A 19336-nucleotide genomic window follows, 5' to 3' on the forward strand; every position below is an offset into this window, starting at 1 on the left:
TAAAACATCATTGAAGAGTCAACAGTATCCAACCTTGCATTTATGACGTCACAATAAGGATGACGTCAACGTGTTAAACATGGACTTTATAACTGAATTTCATTTAAATCTGGTAGATTCTATATTGGCAATGCCTTATATGGTAAAGTTATAGAGGATATTTATTAAATTCCTGTTGAATACATGTGTATATAGTTCACGAGTATGAAAGAATACCGGCATATTCTGCAATGTCGTGCAACGAGCATGGCCATTTTATTGTACGAGCGTGGCAGAATACCGATTTTTTAAGTGTGCAAGTGGTATTCAGCGGAAAATTGTTTATAGCATTTCCAAACTGCGTACAGCGTCAAAAATGTTAGCGCATCAAAACAGTTTGGGATATATAGCTTTATTTTAGCGTCATAACCCATTTTCAATATGCTACTCAACACTATTTTACTTTTTTTTGCTGCTATTAATTGGTAGACTAAGCTTAAAATTGTATGGGTAAATACATTTCTAAATAAATATAGCAAAGATGATCCAATCAACTACTTATTTCACCGCCGCTTCATGAAAAGAAAATCTACTGATTTGAATGAAGTATTTGAAAAGTACCGTTCTTATTCGACAATTCTAAAAGGCGATATCTGTTATGGTATGAAAGAAATATTTTTTTATAAAGGTGATAAAATTCGATATTTTACTGGCAAAAATGTAATTAATTATCATTTTATCAGCCGACTACCATTTGTAGTTAGGACTGATTGTAAGATTACATTGTCATAATTTCAGGGCCGTTTGTTTGCTTTATATATCTTTTGTAGCTTTTTTAAATTCATTAATATTGTGAAACCGAAACAAACCTTAAATGGAGACGAGAAAACTTAATCACCTTAGTCACAGCAGGAGAGTCTCGTCTTGCATCGAAAATTGTTTTCTACCTATCCTATTACGTCATTGGTATCTGGCAGATGAAAGAAGAAACCGTTGAGGCAACATCAATTCCGTCACCCCACCGGAATCCTTGACCGGGTACGATGAAAATGAAATCTTCATCACCTAGGTGATTGTTTGGTTCTGTGCCATACCAGTCGAAGTACTGCATAACCGTGCCATCCTCAAATTTAAACGTCCCCTCACTGTTACGATCTGATCCCTGGATTAGTACAACAAAGTGGCAAGTCGCATCAGCTGTGGAGAAAAAGTTATTAAGTTGAGTCTGTGACAACAGGCTTCAAAGTTAAATGAAGGCATTAGCACAAGTCTACATTTAATATAAGGGAGTAGCGATTCTGCATGTGAAGTATATGGTATAGTATGACAAACTATAAGGTTATTTTTGTTGTGAAGACAATGTTTGAAAGAGAAAAATCTTTAAATGCTCCTTTTGATTTTTTCTATATATTTCTGGCTCGTGTTGATAAATTTAAATATACTTAACGCATTCACCCCTGAAGTTTCATAATGAGCTATTCCAACCGCTTATTTGGAAGAGTTAAATTGTTTCTGTAGGTGCAAATGAGTTAAATCGATGTTATTAACCCACAGAAGAGCCAGTAGGGTTTCTCATTATACCTACACGTTTAAATGATTACAGTTGTTACGCATGCAATAACAATGCGATACAAATATTGGTATAAACAACCATTTTGGCAGAGAATTTCTAAATTCAATAGTGTATTCCACTAGGAATGATATTTATGTAAATTCGTGCAGTCTTAGATGTATAAGTTATATGGGTTACTTATATCACATGACATATTTATTAGTTATGGACGCTTGTTCAGGTGAATATGTGGTCAAAAGACCCGAAAAAAGCGATATTAACTGGGAAAATATGGATCTGAGGAAGAGATATCAACCGTGGCGAAGTCGAGGTCAGTATCTTAACTTTAGGGTCATACAATGAATAACCACTTATTCACCGAAATATAACCCCTTCATTGTTTTATAAGGTGATTATTGAACAAGATGGAACGCATTAGAATTGTCGGGAGGAATGAGTTGCATTTGACAGATAGCATTGTGACGTTACACTTGAAAAGACCCGATAAAGCGAATATTGACCTGCTTTGTCCAAAAACAGTAGCACCGTGTAAATAGCACAAGTCATCCACCTCCATGTGAGTATGATCAAGACAATTTGGATGCAAGAAAAATGTGTGTAATATAATATTGCGATTTTAACAAATTTACAACACTTATTGAGGCGTCGGAAACAGCAAACGATGACGTCGTCGTTTCCCGTGAAGAAAAAAAATGTGTTTATTTTCTTTGTTTGTTTAATTTAATCATTATAAGAGAAAACATATGATAATAAAGAGAATTCTATTCTTCAATAAATGTTATACATTATTACAATGACTGTTAAAACTGTCAATAATGGTTTGTACTCTCAAGTAAAGTTAATGGCATTGGCTTTTAATTAGAGTTGAAAGGTAATTTGACAGTTATCAAAACACTATTTGACTTTGGCTTTGTCGTGCCAGTTACGCTTTGTGTGGAAATGGTACACCTAATCATTAATGGTTAACTGGCAACAGGTAACGCTGGTTTGTTTACGCTGTATCTGTTTGCGTGTTAGTCAATTTGAAATATGACAACATACTTCAAACCATGAAAAAAGATAAATTTTAATTCGACATACACAGGATATTCCTTACAATGCGCAAATGTTATCGCACATATTTATTCAACATTTGTACACAACACCTAACGTTATGCGAGTAAAAAGTACAAATAGCGGGCGTGGGATGGGGGTTCTGGGGGTTCTGTTCATGATATGTATATGTTGTTCATTATAATTTATTTCCAAAAGATACCTAGGAAAGCACTGATATGGTCCTGTATTTCCTGCGAGGTAATCCGCATTAATTCTCCGCCTTCTGAAGTGCACGTGGTCATGAAGTCATACGAGTCCCGAGTACCTCCAAGATGAAGCTTGTAACATAAGTTGTGTTGTCTGTTGTGTATGTAGCCGTTTCGCACCGGGCAGCCATCTACACAAAATAAGACAAATAAATATACATGTAGCATAGCAACAACGTACATAGGGACAATTAACCTGCAAACTAGTCACGGACAGACAAGGGCAGACAGGAGTGACTGAGGAGACACCAGCACAAGATGATTCACGCCCTTGAACTACTCCAACACTTCACCTTTTGTAATTGCAGGCAAGATCACCTTGTCCGAAATACAGGTTACTTTAACCCTTTCATCACTTTAGACCATAATGGACTCATCTAGATCAATGCATGGAAGAGTTTACTTAAGGGGTAAGTTGAACAGAACAGAACTAGACCAATGTAGAAGTGTACAATGTAATATTATGAAAGGACATCAAGCCCAAGCGTTTTAACAAACAAATCCTCCGGTGTCTTTGATACTTGACTTTTTAACAAACGGAAATCATTGGTAATAGTTTAAATAACTTGTGTCGCCACTATCATAAAATAAATATCATAAGCTCATTGCTGTTTGGCTGTCAGGTTACATCAAAGGGCATCGATTGTTCATCGCAAGACCAATAAAATCTTACAACAACCGTTATACCTTCACACTGTCTCTCAGTAAGACACTCGAATCAAAGACTGAAGTCATCTATTTCCTTCCATGATAATACAAAGGAATCATCTTGCATCCGTTCCTTGAAACGTCCGTTTGTTTGTTTGAAGAACCAGCTGACTATGTAAATATCGTAACATAAAAGGGAGACAGGACTCCAATGAAAACATTACAATAACGTACCGAAAGTTAAAGAAGATCTTTAGTATGGAACAGTGCCTAGTGCCGGAGGGTGTTTCACCTATTGCTTTTTCACATTCATGTTATTTCACCTTCAAATATGTTACACAAATCGATACCCGGACCAGCTATACTTTTGTCTGAAGGCTGAGGTAAACAGCACCCGGTACGGAGTAAAGAAACTCTTTAGATGTCAGACTCCTTTGACCCCCGACCCCGGTAGTCGATTCTTCATCTATATGTACCGACACACCGAATTTCAAACGCTGCCAAACGCTCTATACCTCATAGTTACGATTTTAATTTTCAAAAGAATAATAGCAAACATATTGTTTTTAAATAATCAAAAGGACAATTTCTCTCTTAAGGTTTTTCGTATCTATTTAAGGAAAGATGAGAAGGTGAGGGTCACGATTGGCTAACATACTTGGAGTGGTCTTGAAGGTTTTGTTAAGATGGTCTCTCATTGTTTAGTAAATTGATTTTTTTTTGTTAATAGATCAAGGTTTACTTAATTTCTGGTGATTTGTGTTTGTCCTTTCTTAAATCTTAAAATCAACGTCCCGATTTTTATTTTTTCTCTTTGCAAACATTTTTTCTCTTTGCAAACAAATGACCGATTTTTAAAAACTAAGCTTTGGATAAGAGAAAAAATAAAAAGGTAAAAAAGAAAAAAAGATGTAGATAGTATGAGGGTTCAGGTAATACCTTCAGGACAAGCTTATTCAACCATTCTCATATACCTGAGATGGGTTCACCTGCCAACGGCTAAATTGCAACATCCAGGCAACGACGTTTAGACGCGTTTTCAATTGTGGCGTCATAAGAGAGTGCAGTCATTTGATTGTGACGTCATAATACTAAAGATCACAAAGTGAACCCAATTCAGTGTTCCACATGGAACATGTTTATCTTTCATACGCAGAGAAGGGGAAAATATACGCTCAATATCAACACACTTGACCACAGTATATTACAATATACATATATTAAGTCAAAACACATGGACAAAATAAAATACAATGTGAACGCAAGACAAAACAAACCAAAATTTCCGCATACATTGATAAAATACAAAAGTATGATTTTTGTTTTTTCATGCTCATCTTTTGCAATATTTTCAAAAACGTGAAATATGACACGCATAAATATTCGATATACTGCTATCATACAAATTATGTTTCAATGCAACGGCGGTTTGGAGAGGGGATCGATGAACGTCTCAGAATTGATGTAAACGGAAAAGGGGATCAAAATATAAATCGACTTACAAATGAAACAACAGGCATGATATTGAAATTTTACGTTTCATTGAAGTCCTCAACTAGTGATGATTGGCTATAGTTTTTATCTAATTATCATTTGGAAATTTTCAAATTTAATACATATTTACCGATTGACCTTAAACATTTACAGATTTACTGACCAGGTCTAGATAAACATGATAACTAACCATCACGAGTTTGGTGACTTTTCCTCCCACAACGTTCAGATATTATTTAAAAAACCCATATGCTATTCTTGGGATTACACTCGCAGAAAAAATGCCATGAACTACCATATGACGTCATAACAGAAGATGACGTCACAAAGTATTGTTATTGGAAGTCATAAAGGGAAGATTAACTAATAAAATAACGTTAGATGAGGGAGCAAACAGTGCTTGTGGGAAAAAATGGAAGATGAGATTTAATATACCGATATAAAGGCCAAATCGTATGTTCATTATCTGGTAGTCTCCCTGCTATGTGTGTCTGTATTAAATTGAATAGAAGTGTTGTTTGAGAATATTTCGATAGGTTTAGGGGTGTTCATATTTCAATATAAACGTTGATGTTTTTACCTCAGTTCTGTACGACATTTTTATCTAATAAATCTTGTATTCCAAGACATGACACTTATTTACTTTATGAACAATGTTGATAGATATCGTATCGTAAGAAACGTTTTACAGTTAATGAAGGGCTTTCAAATCGGATTAATCAATTTCCACTTCGCCACGTTAGTAAATGTAAACATTGAGGCAGTCTTATACTTTTGGACCATATATGAACGATCATTTATCAAAAAATGCTTGTCAATGTTTCTTTACAATATTTATTTGTACTTTTATTGTACATATTTCCAATACATATAATTAGATGTTTTATACGACAATTTGAATGCCATATTTTTTTCTTTTTGATATTTCGATAATATCCCAAGGGTTGAAAGCTTAATCAGTGGGTCGACACAATACAATATGCAGTGTATCTTTTCATGGTAAACTAAATATGTAGGCAACACAACACAAGACTAATTATATCGTAAATAGTATAATAACCTGGTTAGTGGCGACACATTACATGATTCAGTATATTGTTGTAGGTCAACAAGATCATGTGGGGCGACACAAAACAGTTTCTGAGGTATTGTTCAAGATGATATAAAGCTGTAGGACAACTCAATCCAGGACCCATTATATTGTTTATGTTAAACTAGATCATGTGGGGCGACACAATAGTGTTTCTCAGATACTGTTTTTGTCGGGGCAAAACAATACAGATTCATATGATTTATGTAAAGCTAGATATGTGGGGCGACACGATACGCTTTCTGGGTTATTGTTATAGATGATATAAAGCTGTAGGACTACTCAATTCAGTACCCATTATATTGTTAAATGTAAACTAGAGTACGTGGGTCGACACAATAGCGTTTCTCAGATACTGTTTTTGTCGGGGCAAAACAATACAGGTTCATATGAATTATGTAAAGCTAGATATGTGGGGCGACACAGAACAGTTTCTGAGGTATGGTTAAGGATGATATAAAGCTGTAGGACTACTCAATTCAGTACCCATTACATTGTTTATGGTAAAAAAGATCATGTGGGGCGACACAATAGCGTTTCTCAGATACTGTTTTTGTCGGGGCAAAACAATACAGGTTCATATGAATCATGTAAAGCTAGATATGTGGGGCGACACAAAACAGTTTCTGAGGTATTGTTAAGGATGATATAAAGCTGTAGGACTACTCAATTCAGGACCCATTATATTGTTAAATGTAAACTAGATCATGTGGGGCGACACAATAGCGTTTCTCAGATACTGTTTTTGTCGGGGCAAAACAATACAGATTCATATGATTTATGTAAAGCTAGATATGTGGGGCGACACGATATATTTTCTGGGTTATTGTTTAAAAAAGTAAGCTCAATTTTTGCGGCAATTCAAAATAGGGTTCAGTATACTATTTATGTTAGACTAGATATGCGGGGACACAGTATACCGTTTCTGGGTTATTGTTTAAAGTAAGCTCAATTTGTGGGGCATCAAAAAGCAGGATTCAGTATATTGTTTATGCTTAACTAGATATGCGGGGAGACACGATACAGTTTCTGGGTAATTGTTTAAAGAAAGTTCAATTCGTGGGGCAATTCAAAATAGGATCCAGCATAGTGTTTATATTAAACTAAATATGCGGGTAGACGCCCTACGGAATTCAATACATCCAATGTGAACTTTTTCTGGGGAGCAATAAAATAAAGGATCCGGTATATTCCTTTTTGGTGAACTTTATCTAATAAGTTACATGATAAAGGATCCGGTTAAACTATGATTCGCTGTCTTAATTATACGTTCAGTCAAATGTGGACTTTACCTGTTTTTTTTTTTTTTTTTTTTTTTTTAAAAGTCTGTTCAGAAAAAAAATGACTTTTTATGTATGATTTGAAAGTGATCGGGTCGGATGCAAGGTAAAGTTAATATTCTTTTAAATATCACTTTTGAACAAAATTACTTACCAATTACCAAAATAAAGCATTATGTAAGGTTAAACTACTGGAAATGATACAATAGTATGCCAATCATATACCGTAACAAAGATCTTATAAATGCCCCGGACGCTTTACAATTGGGAAAAGGTAGCATGATTGCAGAATATTCAATATTGTCAATATATGAATAAATATAGATAAATAAATCAAATTTAAGTGAGGGAATTAAAACAGCATAACGACACTCATTTTCAAGCCAATGGCAATGTATTTTCTGATAAAGGGATAGGTCTCTAGGGCAAGACATGGTTTAGGGGTGCTTTATTATAAGGAATCACATATGTATTACGTCGAATAATTATTGAATGCCGCTTAAATTTCGATCGTTATACTCTTTTTATTTTATGTATTTATATAGCATTATTTTTCTTTTTGAGTATTTATCACAACATTTTTGGTCAAATGGGCGGAAACTTCAACAGAATATTAAAATCTATCTCAATAAAACGTTTAATAAAAATCGTTTTGCATTGATTAACATTTATTAAAAAAATGTTATTGATGAAAACATTTGAATACAATGTAAAAAAAAACACATTAAAAAAACATATATCAATCATTAAAATGTCAACAATAATTGAAAAGTTAATTATCATGGAATCTTACCTGTATAAACATTGTAAAACGTCCACCCTGGATTAGGTAACAACATCGTGTTATCAACAAACCCGCCGTTGAAATGATGACACTGCCCGTTATTAGTGAATATGGACATGCATCTACTGTTTTCTCCACATTTTAACAAACATTCAAACGTGGTAATGTTCTCTGGTACCACCAAGTCGGCGGTATTTTGTGGGTACATTCCTGTTATACCACCAGTCGCATATCCATAGAAAGAATTAGAACCAATAACGAGCCGGACAATCAGAAAAAATGCGTAGATTTCAAACGCTATCATCTTGTATGAGTCCAACATTATGATGTATCATCGAGTAAAGCTGTCCTTTTATATAACCTTGCGTTACGTTTGGTGGCAACGATAGGCTGTCTTCTAGCGTAAAACAGTCGATGCAGTAATAAAACCTTGATTGAATCTGAAGCTATATATTTGTTGTATTGTAAACACAGTGACGTGTTCTGAAGTAAGACAGTCCTTTAAAACATTAATTCGAAGGATTGGCGAGTAAACAGCCCTTTTAATATCAACACTGTAATGTATTTTAAAGTAAGGCAGTACCTTTTAATAGCAAGCTGTGATGTATTCCCGACGTTTTTCAAGAGTTACGTAGATAAACGCTGTCCTTGTTTAGAGATCTCCTAGAACTACGAAGCTAAACGCTGTCCTTGTTGAGAGATCTCCTAGAACTACGGAGCTAAACGCTGTCCGTGTTTAGAGATCTCCGGGGGCTACGAAGCTAAACGCTGTCATTGTTTAGAGGTCTCCTAGAACTACGAAGATCATCAACGCTGTCCTTGTTTAGAGATCTGCTAGAACTACGAAGCTAACCGCTGTCCTTGTTTAAAGATCTCCTAGAACTATGAAGCTAAACGCTGTCCTTGTTTAGAGATCTCCTAGAACTACGAAGATCATCAACGCCGTCCTTGTTCTTTTCGCTTGACGCTGTTTCTAGATCTCAGAGTATTCCGTCTGATTACGTTGTCCTTGTTCACAGGCCTTTGCGATTGACGTATATTAACGCTGCTCTTGTTTCTTGGGTCCAGAATGACGTCATAAAATAGTTGTACAGTGCAAATGTAACTGTTTTTAACATTAACGACACTAAATAAATCTGCTTGTATCTTGACGTCTAGAAACGCTCTCCTGGTATTCAAAGCTGTGTGTATTACGTATGGTAAATATTAGCTGGTGCTCGGTTTTGGGTAGTGGAGATGAAAGAGAAGAATACCTTACAACAGATACCCGTTTCATCATTGATTATGGAGTTATTACGTGGTCTTACATACAACACGCTGCAAGAACCTATGCAAGACTTTATGATGCTGTCAATCATATCACAAGGAGGATTCAAAGTGAAATACTCGATCTCTTATAGTTAATCTTCCGGCAGTGAAAACCAATGGAGGGTTAGCTTCCCTAAGCCGCACCACAGCGCTCGATATTGTATCTAAATCTTAATCCCTGGACAGCTCCTATACGAAAGGAGGACAAGACACTACAACAAGACAAGACAATGGTATACCGCGATGAAATTAATTGTCATGTAATACTTTGCATATTCATGTAAATTGGGGCACATCATTTTTTTATTTTTATGAAAACCAGGTGTTTAATACTTTGTTATTCTTCCCAGTGTTAATTCGAATACTTTTGGTTGATTTCTTGTACAATGAAGAAAGACTGCTTGATTTACTTACTAAGTATTTGAAAATTGAAAAATTGAGAAATATATATCTGATATGTGAGTATAGGATAGCATGCTTGTTGTTGGGGGTTATCTGGCCGATTCATCACCTTTTGGGTAATTGTCCAAAGCGAGACGGAAGTACTCATACACAGGGACCTGTTTAACCTAACCAAGTCAGAGCACGTGTTCATTCCTGTTATAGTCTGCCATACTAGTGAGCCTTACCCCTGAGGTACCGATAATGCAAATAATAAATATGTTCTTATAAATATGAATTCACAAACAATTTCCAAGGCATGAGGTCATTTATGAATAGAATTATTTATAGTAAGCTCTAAATGTTAATTAACAGTGCAAAATATTTAACCATTAATACACATATATCATATTTAAAGGTACATTAATACATAGCAGATGGAAACTAAGGTAATATGTATTTATATATGATGATTTAATTGGTATGCAAATAAAATTGTACATAAGTCACGTTAAATTGGACGACGAAATGTGATAAAAGGAGTCTTGGTTGTATCTGGGCAAAAACTTTTTTTTTCTTTTAATTTCTTTTAATTACTTTTAATATCTTTTCGGCCAACATTAACCAAGAAGGAAATCCTAATAAGATGAACTTTAATATATTATACATACTGTAGGTAACCTAACTACAAGATAGCTTCTCATATAACGTACCTAACATCTAACAGTGAATGAAACGCTGGAGGGGAACCTGGAAAAAGGAAGAAGGGTCCAAGTACAATTTTACTGGAAAGGTGTTACAATGTAGGATTGCTGACGTCATGAAAAAGAGTTTTTACAGAGTTGTAGATATAGAGCCACACTTGCACTTGCTATTTTAAATATCTTGCACATATCACAGATACAGTACTTTGGTATGCTAAAAAACTATCCAAGGAGATTTGATTATTGCTAACGTTGTGCGGTTTTATCTTGTTATAAAAAGGTGATAAATAAATTGATAAATGGTGTTTCTGTAAAACTCTGGTAAAGGGTATAATAGACTCAAATGTTCTTTGCTATACATATGTATGTACATTTCTTTCTTCTTCAGCGTAGTACAATTTGACTGCGTATACACAAACCTAAAATGTAGCGATATAAAAAGGTTCGGTAGGCTGATGTATGTTTCAGATATGGCGCAAGATTACTGCTATGTTTACTTCACAGTTCAGCGAGATAGTGGTCTGATGATAGGCATTGATTTGTTACGCTCACTTTCGCTCTCCTCACTCCTGGAATATGTCAAGGCAAAAGCTTCTTCTAAGTACAGGTATCAGCCCAGCGATTGTTCAGGTGTTTTTTTTACGTGAGACCGATCAAATAGCTAGCTGTGTGACTTCCATGTTGTTATGACATATTCCTGGGATGCAAATAATGTAACCCCTAACGTATCGAGGACCTTTACGCCGTACACAGATATATTGTAGCTGTGAGAATAAATCTTTACATTGTTACAGCAACCTTAGGGACTGATACACCATCAGTGGAGTTAGCTAGCTAATGACCCAAATTAATCGCTAGATGTCATATCTCAAGATATAAGTATGTAAATTTCAATACTGGATATCATACGCTCGCTGGCGGTTCAGCAAATATGTGTATTCAATTTATGTTTTGTGGTATTTCTCATTGGGAGTTCAGTTATTTTGTCGTCCCCACATGCGATTTTAAGTTACTCTTCCCGGTAATTAGGCAACATCTTTACATTTTAATCTTATTTGTGGTTGGTTTTGTGTTATGGTAGCAGTATACAGTAGAGGGTTGTGGCCATGGGTGATATTTTTGTTAAATGGCTAACCCCTGTATAATGATATGTAAAACAATTATGAAAATAAAACTGTACTAAAATTGGTATAAGCATGATGAAGTGGGCTATGTGAGCTTCACATTTGTAAAACAAAAGATTTTTTTTGGTTCAAGAATAAAATTTTGGCCATAATCCGAAAGGGTGCCTACACATGAAAAACTAGCTTTACAGGAGGTAAAATTTTGACAACAGCACACGACGCAAAATTGCAAAAAATCAAGTTTTACAACTTTACTGGGACCCAGATATTTCTGCAACCAGGTAGGTAATCTTTAATTTCAGACAGAACTTAGGAAAACAATAACTAGTTGCGGGGGTCAAATTTCGGGTCAAAAATAACAATTTTTGGCATTTTTTGGTAATTTTTGATGTGGTAACCATGGTTTTCACACAAGTGACTTATATAGAAAAAAGAGGTTTATACACTTCTCAGTACTTTATATGTATTGTAAATGTAATGCAGTTTACAATTATATATACATGTATACATGTGTTGTGTAGGGTAAATCCGCTGTGTTTACATTTCCTCGACATGTGCCTTGTTTATCAGAGTAGGGTCATTTCTACTGTACACTGCTACCTATATCTTTCCTAGTAGTTCTAAGTAGCCATAACCGGTAGGTTAATCGCGGGCAACCACAAACCATGAAGTGTCGATTTGATTTAATGATCTAAAGAGGCGTTGGAGCTGAACAAATGAATGTTTGCTTGATGCGTATAACTTCAATCATCGATATACAATTAAATAGATATAGCGACAGTTTTCACACATGGACACTTGCCAGTTGTATGAAACAAATAAAATACGAGACAAAGAACAAAGGATTAACCTACACACTACTTAATCACCAGTTTTATTTTATTTCCTTTTTTTGGCATCGAATCGAAGTAAATTTATGATGTAGAACTCTTATTTGAAGGTTTATAAAACGAATTCCGACCGTGACAAAATAAGAGAGGTTTAGAATTCAAACAGAGAAAAGGAAAATGACGTGGACGCCCCTCGCATAAATACATTTTAAAAGTACGTAAGTGGTGAATTAAGAGACAACAAAAAGGGAAAAACAGGACATTTTGTTAAATATATATTGGAAATAGAACTTAATTAGTGAACGTTTTCCCTTTTAGAGCCCATGTGTTCTTCCCCAAATAATTTTCAATATCAAATTTGTGCGACTTGACGCCCAAACGTTATACCTGTGTCGTTAGTAATCCAGTTTGGAAATTCACATTTTTAGGCCAATTCTTCGCTTATTCGTTTATGCCTTCATTATCAAAATACTGTTCCCTTGTTTACCATCTTTGAAATGTGGCCAAAATCCACTAAAAAGACTAAGTTGTAGCGGTATTCTGAGACATAAAATGCCCAAACTATCAGTTACGGTGCCCAGCACCTCTCTCTACAGATGTTAGATATAACGATGATGTAGCCTTTATGATATTTGAGTCTTGGAAATCCGTTAATACATGATTTAGGAAAACCCTAAATACTATTATTGATCTGCAAAGGGAAGAGGTCCTGGTAGGGGATATAAATCAAGACATATTGGCGGATTGGTTGAGTGCTTAACACTCCGGCCTTCCACGCAGGCGGCCGGGGTTCGATCCCCGAAGTCGCCGTACACATGGATTATTCAGGGAAAGTGTTTTTCCTCTGCCCACACAACTTCAACAACCCAGGTGGAATATAAAATGGTCTTGGGTGGGTATTGCGGTATCTGTGCTGTAGCATTCAAGTGAGGTGGCACTGTAAATGATACCGTTGGAAGCATGGTCCCACTACAAACAGAACATAAAACATCTCCAGCACACACACAGGCACACACACATAGGGATATATTAGCCAGGAGGCATATGACTAGTAGTTAGCGCCTGATAAGGCAGCTCCTGCGAATTCCTCAATATCGTATTGATTAATATATATGCTAATTGTATTGACTGTATAAAATTGTATATCTATGTACTGTAAAGCGCTTTAAAGTGGCTTATGTTAGCTAGATAGGGCGCTATATCAAATGTCATATATTTATTTATTTATTTATTTATTTAGGAAAACCCCTTTGAAAGCGTTATATACATATACGAGTTTTCGTTCATCCAGGAGTGTGACAAGAACAAGACATGACGTTCCAGGAACCGACATCATATTCTCGGAACGGATCTGACGCGATTTCGAACACATGGGCAGAAGCACTTGGTCCGAGACTCAAAACGCACAGACTATGCTTTTTTTGGGGGGACGGTACATTATATTTCTTGCCTTTTTTTGTGTCGACCTTGAGCTCAAGTTTTGTCTCGTGTAAATGTTCTAGTTTCCTATAGAAGGATACCTTAAGTTAGTACATGGTTGTACTAAAATTTTATGCCTGAGAGTTTTTGGAGAATTGAGTTCTGAATATATTATTGAACGTATTCTTTGTCCGAATTCTATGGCAGTTCCTCTCATTAGGAAGTGTATTTTATCAAGTAACGATAACCCCATGCGATCAATAACGTTTTTCGATCATTTTACTACATAATAAAAATCTCATCTGATACGGAAACAAATACGATTAAACGCACACGGCAGACTTCCGGTCTGTCAGAGGGCGTGGTTATTACCATGGTTACCGCGGGTCCCTGTTTGAATACCGATAACAAAAGCCAAGTTGATCCGTTAGCTGGGAAGCAGGATGCACTTGGAGTAGAGCCAAGGTTTTATACGCATGTATGTCAGCAATGACGTCATGTCAGTTTATTGTGAGTAATGTAGGCTAATTTATATATATATATATGTATAGATATAAAATATTAACTTCTGTAGTAATATAGAGCGTGAGAGACAGGCTAGACTGATTGACAATATGTTTCTTTTATTCACACAGACAATGTCTTTTCCGATAAGAAGGGCATCAACGTGATCCAGAATCTGTTAATGTTGCGCGATAAACAGGACTTTGTATCTCGTTCGTAAGACTCTTATCTCGTTCGCGGGACTGATCTTGTTCGCACCATCTCGTTTTTACGACTTTACATTATTTTCAAAACCATCTACTAACGAAAAGAAGCATCATGTTTTAAATTTGTAGTATAATAAGTGGAATCTATAATAAATATAAAAGAATATATTGGAAGTAAGTACATTCTGGGCCAAAATTTTAAAATGAATGTAGACATTTTTTGTTCTCATACATACATAACGACTAACTCTTTTTTTCTATTTCTTACCCGATAATTAGGTCGAATTCGACAGGGACATGGCAATGTAACAAGAAATATACAAACATGACGGAGTTCCAGATTACGCACACGTTTACAAAAAACATATTTTGAAAGATCAAGGAAAGATATGTTATACAGGGTATATACTTCAAAAGTCAGATTTTTTAATGATTTCTTTCTTCATTGAATCATTGTTCTATGTAGGTGTCGACTGTGTTTTAATTGTGGATATTGATCAGCTGACCAAAATGAAGTAAATCAAAGTGACGTCACAGCTTCTAGTGTATTGAATTTTCTGTATTTAAATATGAGTTTTTATGCACATTATATTTTATTATAGAACACAAAGATAAGCTGGTTTTAATGGGATGAGATACTTATATCAAAGTATAGTTTAATAATAGGATTTTGTCAAAATGCAGTGATTATCAAATTCTAAATAAAAAAGATTGGAACTATAACGGTGAACTATTTTGTAATAGATATTTTATATTATAACAAAACAGGTATAGACAAGTTTTTGGGGTCGTACTATGCAATTATGGATTTGTTTTGTTAATATGCTATCACATTGAACAATGATAAAATATTCATTTAGACGGTATCTTTTTATATGGTAAATACCACACATATTCACCTTAAACAATATCATACATATTCACCATGAACAATATCAAACATATTCACCATGAACAATATCAAACATATTCACCATGAACAATATTACAACATATTCACCATGTACAATATCACAACATATTCACCATGAACAATAACACACATATTCACCGTGAATCATATCACACATATTCACCATGTACAATATTACAACATATTCACCATGAACAATATCAACCATATTCACCATGAACAATATCACACATATTCACAATGAACAATATCACACATATTCACCATGAACAATACCACAACATATTCACCATGAACAATAACACACATATTCACCATGTACAATATCACACATATTCACAATGAACAATATCACACATATTCACCATGAACAATACCACAACATATTCACCATGAACAATAACACACATATTCACCATGAACAATAACACACATATTCACCGTGAATCATATCACAACATATTCACCATGTACAATATTACAGCATATTGACCACGTACAATATCACAACATATTCACCATGAACAATACCACACATATTGATCATGTACAATATCACAACATATTCACCATGAACAATAACAAACATATTCACCATGTACAATATCACACATATTCACCATGAACAATATCACAACATGTTCACCATGTACAATATTACAACATATTGACCGTGAATAATGTCACAACATATTGACCATGTACAATATCACATCATATTCACCATGTACAATATCACAACATATTCACCATGTACAATATCACACATATTCACCATGAACAATAACACCTATATTCACCATGTACAATATCAGAACATATTCACCATGAACAATATCACATTGACCATGTACAATATCACATATATTCACCATGAACAATATCACATTGACCATGTACAATATCACATATATTCACCATGAACAATATCACATTGACCATGTACAATATCACATATATTCACCATGAACAATATCACAACATGTTCACCATGTACAATAATTCACCATGTACAATATCACACATATTCACCATGTACAATATCGCAACATATCGATCATGAACAATTTCACACATGTTCACCATGAACAATATCGCAACATATTCACCATGAACAATATCACATATATTCACCATGAACAATATCACACATATTCACCATGTACAATATCGCAACATATTGACCATGTACAATATCACATATATTCACCATGAACAATAACACACATATTCACCATGAACAATATCACACATATTCACCATGTACAATATTACAACATATTCACCATGAACAATAACACACATACTCAACATGTACAATATCACAAATATTCACCATTAACAATATCACATATATTCACAATGTACAATATCGCAACAAATTGACCATGAACAATATCACACATATTCACCATGTACAATATCACACATATTCACCATGCACAATGTCACTACATATTCACCATGTTCAATATTAAAAGCTATCAACCATATACAAATAGTTTTATTGTATGCCGAAAACCAATTATTTGTTGAGATAATGCTGTACGGGAAATGCGTTATTGAACACGTTATGACAACCTCATTAATGCGACAAACGATGCAAAACTTAACGGATGGGTAGTTATAAAGCTTGTTTGTTTGATTACAATTAAAGAATTGATTGTTCTATCGTTCGTTTTTTATATTGATTAATTATCAGATGAAAGAGTGTTAACGTAAACATCCAGGAAAAAGTTTGAGTGGCTGTGGAATTGTATACATTACTCTTCATGCTTAACAAAGTATATCTATATGGATAGAGTTAAATTATGACAAAAGGTTCATATACCAAAATAGTTTTGTTTAATCAATGAAAACATATCAATTATACATAGCACACTGACCTGAGATAAATTTAAAAATAGACCAGGTTATGCCATCCGTCACTATAATACATGTACAATCCATATATCTTTACTCAATGATCCAAACATCATAACATAAAAATTCATGATAGTTTTTAACTTCAATGATCGATATGCTCCCTACAAATAGAAGGTAATCATAATGTAAAATGATTATTCCGTCTTTGCGTATTGCAGAGTTATCTTCTCTTGGGAGCAGGTATTGATTGTTACGTCATTGGTTTGTGTGAGGGAATTACGTCGTTTTCTCAAAAATTGATTACGTTACTCTCACAAACCAATGACATAACAGTCAATACCTGCTCACAAGAGAAAATAACTCTGCAATACGCAAAGACGGAATATTCAGGTAATAAAACGACGTTTTGTTTAAATGCATCCTATGAAGGAATCAATTAAATGTTTGTTTGCTGGTATTGGCTTTTGAACTTTATCAATGGATGTTCAATATGTGACATATGCACTTTGTATGGCCTGCACCTTGTGGGGAGATAAAGCCAAATCTACCAAATATATATGTTTTGAATATTTTTATTATATATAAAAAAGAGTGTAGCTATAGCTAAGTGAAATAAATCGTTTTTGCAAACTTGTTTAATACTAGACCTTAGATTAAAGGGCAACTATCGTTTCACATCACTATGATGCAATCTGCTTTGGAGGAGTTACTTCCCCTTTGTTTATCTACAATGTACATGTAAACAATGTGCTAACCACTGGATGAATTTGTAATTATACATTACGCTTATACATATAGTTAATGCCGTATGTCCTATCCTGTTGACCTTTTTTGTCAATAGAATATGTTGAAATTGAAATTAATTAATCAATTAATTGACCGAAACTTTCATTAATCTCTCAATAAATAAAACAATTTCACGTTACCATAGTACCACACAAAATAATACATCATTAGACAGACGTGTACGGCAACTGTTGTAACGGTATCCTTCCGAAATTCTGTTATCTAATGTTGCTAAGCTTAGTAAGTTTTCAACACATTTAAGGAGACACGGTAGTCCAGTGGTAGGACGCCGGGCTCGTGACCGAAGGGTTGAGGGTTCAAGTCACGTCTTGGCACTGTGTTGTATCCTTGAAGATACTTTACTTCGCATGTTCCAGTCTACTCAGCTGTAAATGAGTACGTAGTTGGGCAGTGCTAGAATTCTCGAATGCTAGCGCCGAAATGGCAGCACCGGGGAGTTGAGAAAGATGTTTGCTGGTTGCAAAGGCCATATAACCACGGATAAGAATTTGTGAATCGCTTTGAGACCACCTACGAACTAGATAGTGTTAAAGTGGTATAAAAGAACCTCGAATTATTTGTTATTATTAAAAAAGAAGATCTCTTAAGAATTATTTTGAAATTAATAAATAGTAAACTTGAAAATACGTACAAATATATATTAAAAACTTGGTACAGGGTCAATTATAAATAGTTAGCTTGCAGACCAGTAGATTCAAAACCTGATTTGAAATCAATTTGTCTGCAAGCTCACCGTAATTGAAACAATTATCGCCTGGATTCAGCTATGTCAACACTCGCAGTCTTAATTGTATTTAATCTCTTTATAAAAAGTTTTTATTGAATTGAAACATGAGTATTTTACGGACATTATCTGACGATGACCTATTACTTCCATGTTAGGTGTGTTATTTTATTTTTACAAATAATAATGTTTGTTACTGTTTTACGTCCAATTAAGGTAATAGGATTGTGTTACCATTTCTCAGTAGAATTTCTTCAAATTTTGTAGTTATATTGCTTTGAAGTAAAGAAAATTTTCTGCCACAAAAAAGATATAGGTTGTCAGAATTTTAAGGATTTTAAATGGAAATTTATGTAAAAAGGAGTGATTTTTGAAGAAAAAAATGAAAGACATAATATTTT

General features: G+C 34.5%; 1 protein-coding gene across 1 annotated transcript; it reads right to left on the reverse strand.

The window, feature by feature from the left end:
- Positions 1-908: 908 nt before the first annotated feature.
- LOC110449252 (macrophage mannose receptor 1-like) lies at positions 909-8452 on the reverse strand. The gene is made up of 3 exons (XM_021496000.1): positions 8159-8452; positions 2808-2984; positions 909-1176 (listed from the first exon to the last, which is right to left on the reverse strand). The coding sequence occupies exons 1-3, from the start codon at positions 8355-8357 to the stop codon at positions 935-937; spliced, it is 618 nt and encodes a 205-aa protein (XP_021351675.1). The 5' UTR covers positions 8358-8452; the 3' UTR covers positions 909-934.
- Between the last annotated feature and the right edge of the window lie 10884 nt (positions 8453-19336).

The sequence above is a fragment of the Mizuhopecten yessoensis genome, unplaced genomic scaffold, assembly GCF_002113885.1.
Source record: "Mizuhopecten yessoensis strain PY_sf001 unplaced genomic scaffold, ASM211388v2 scaffold4537, whole genome shotgun sequence".
NCBI lineage: Eukaryota > Metazoa > Mollusca > Bivalvia > Pectinida > Pectinidae > Mizuhopecten > Mizuhopecten yessoensis.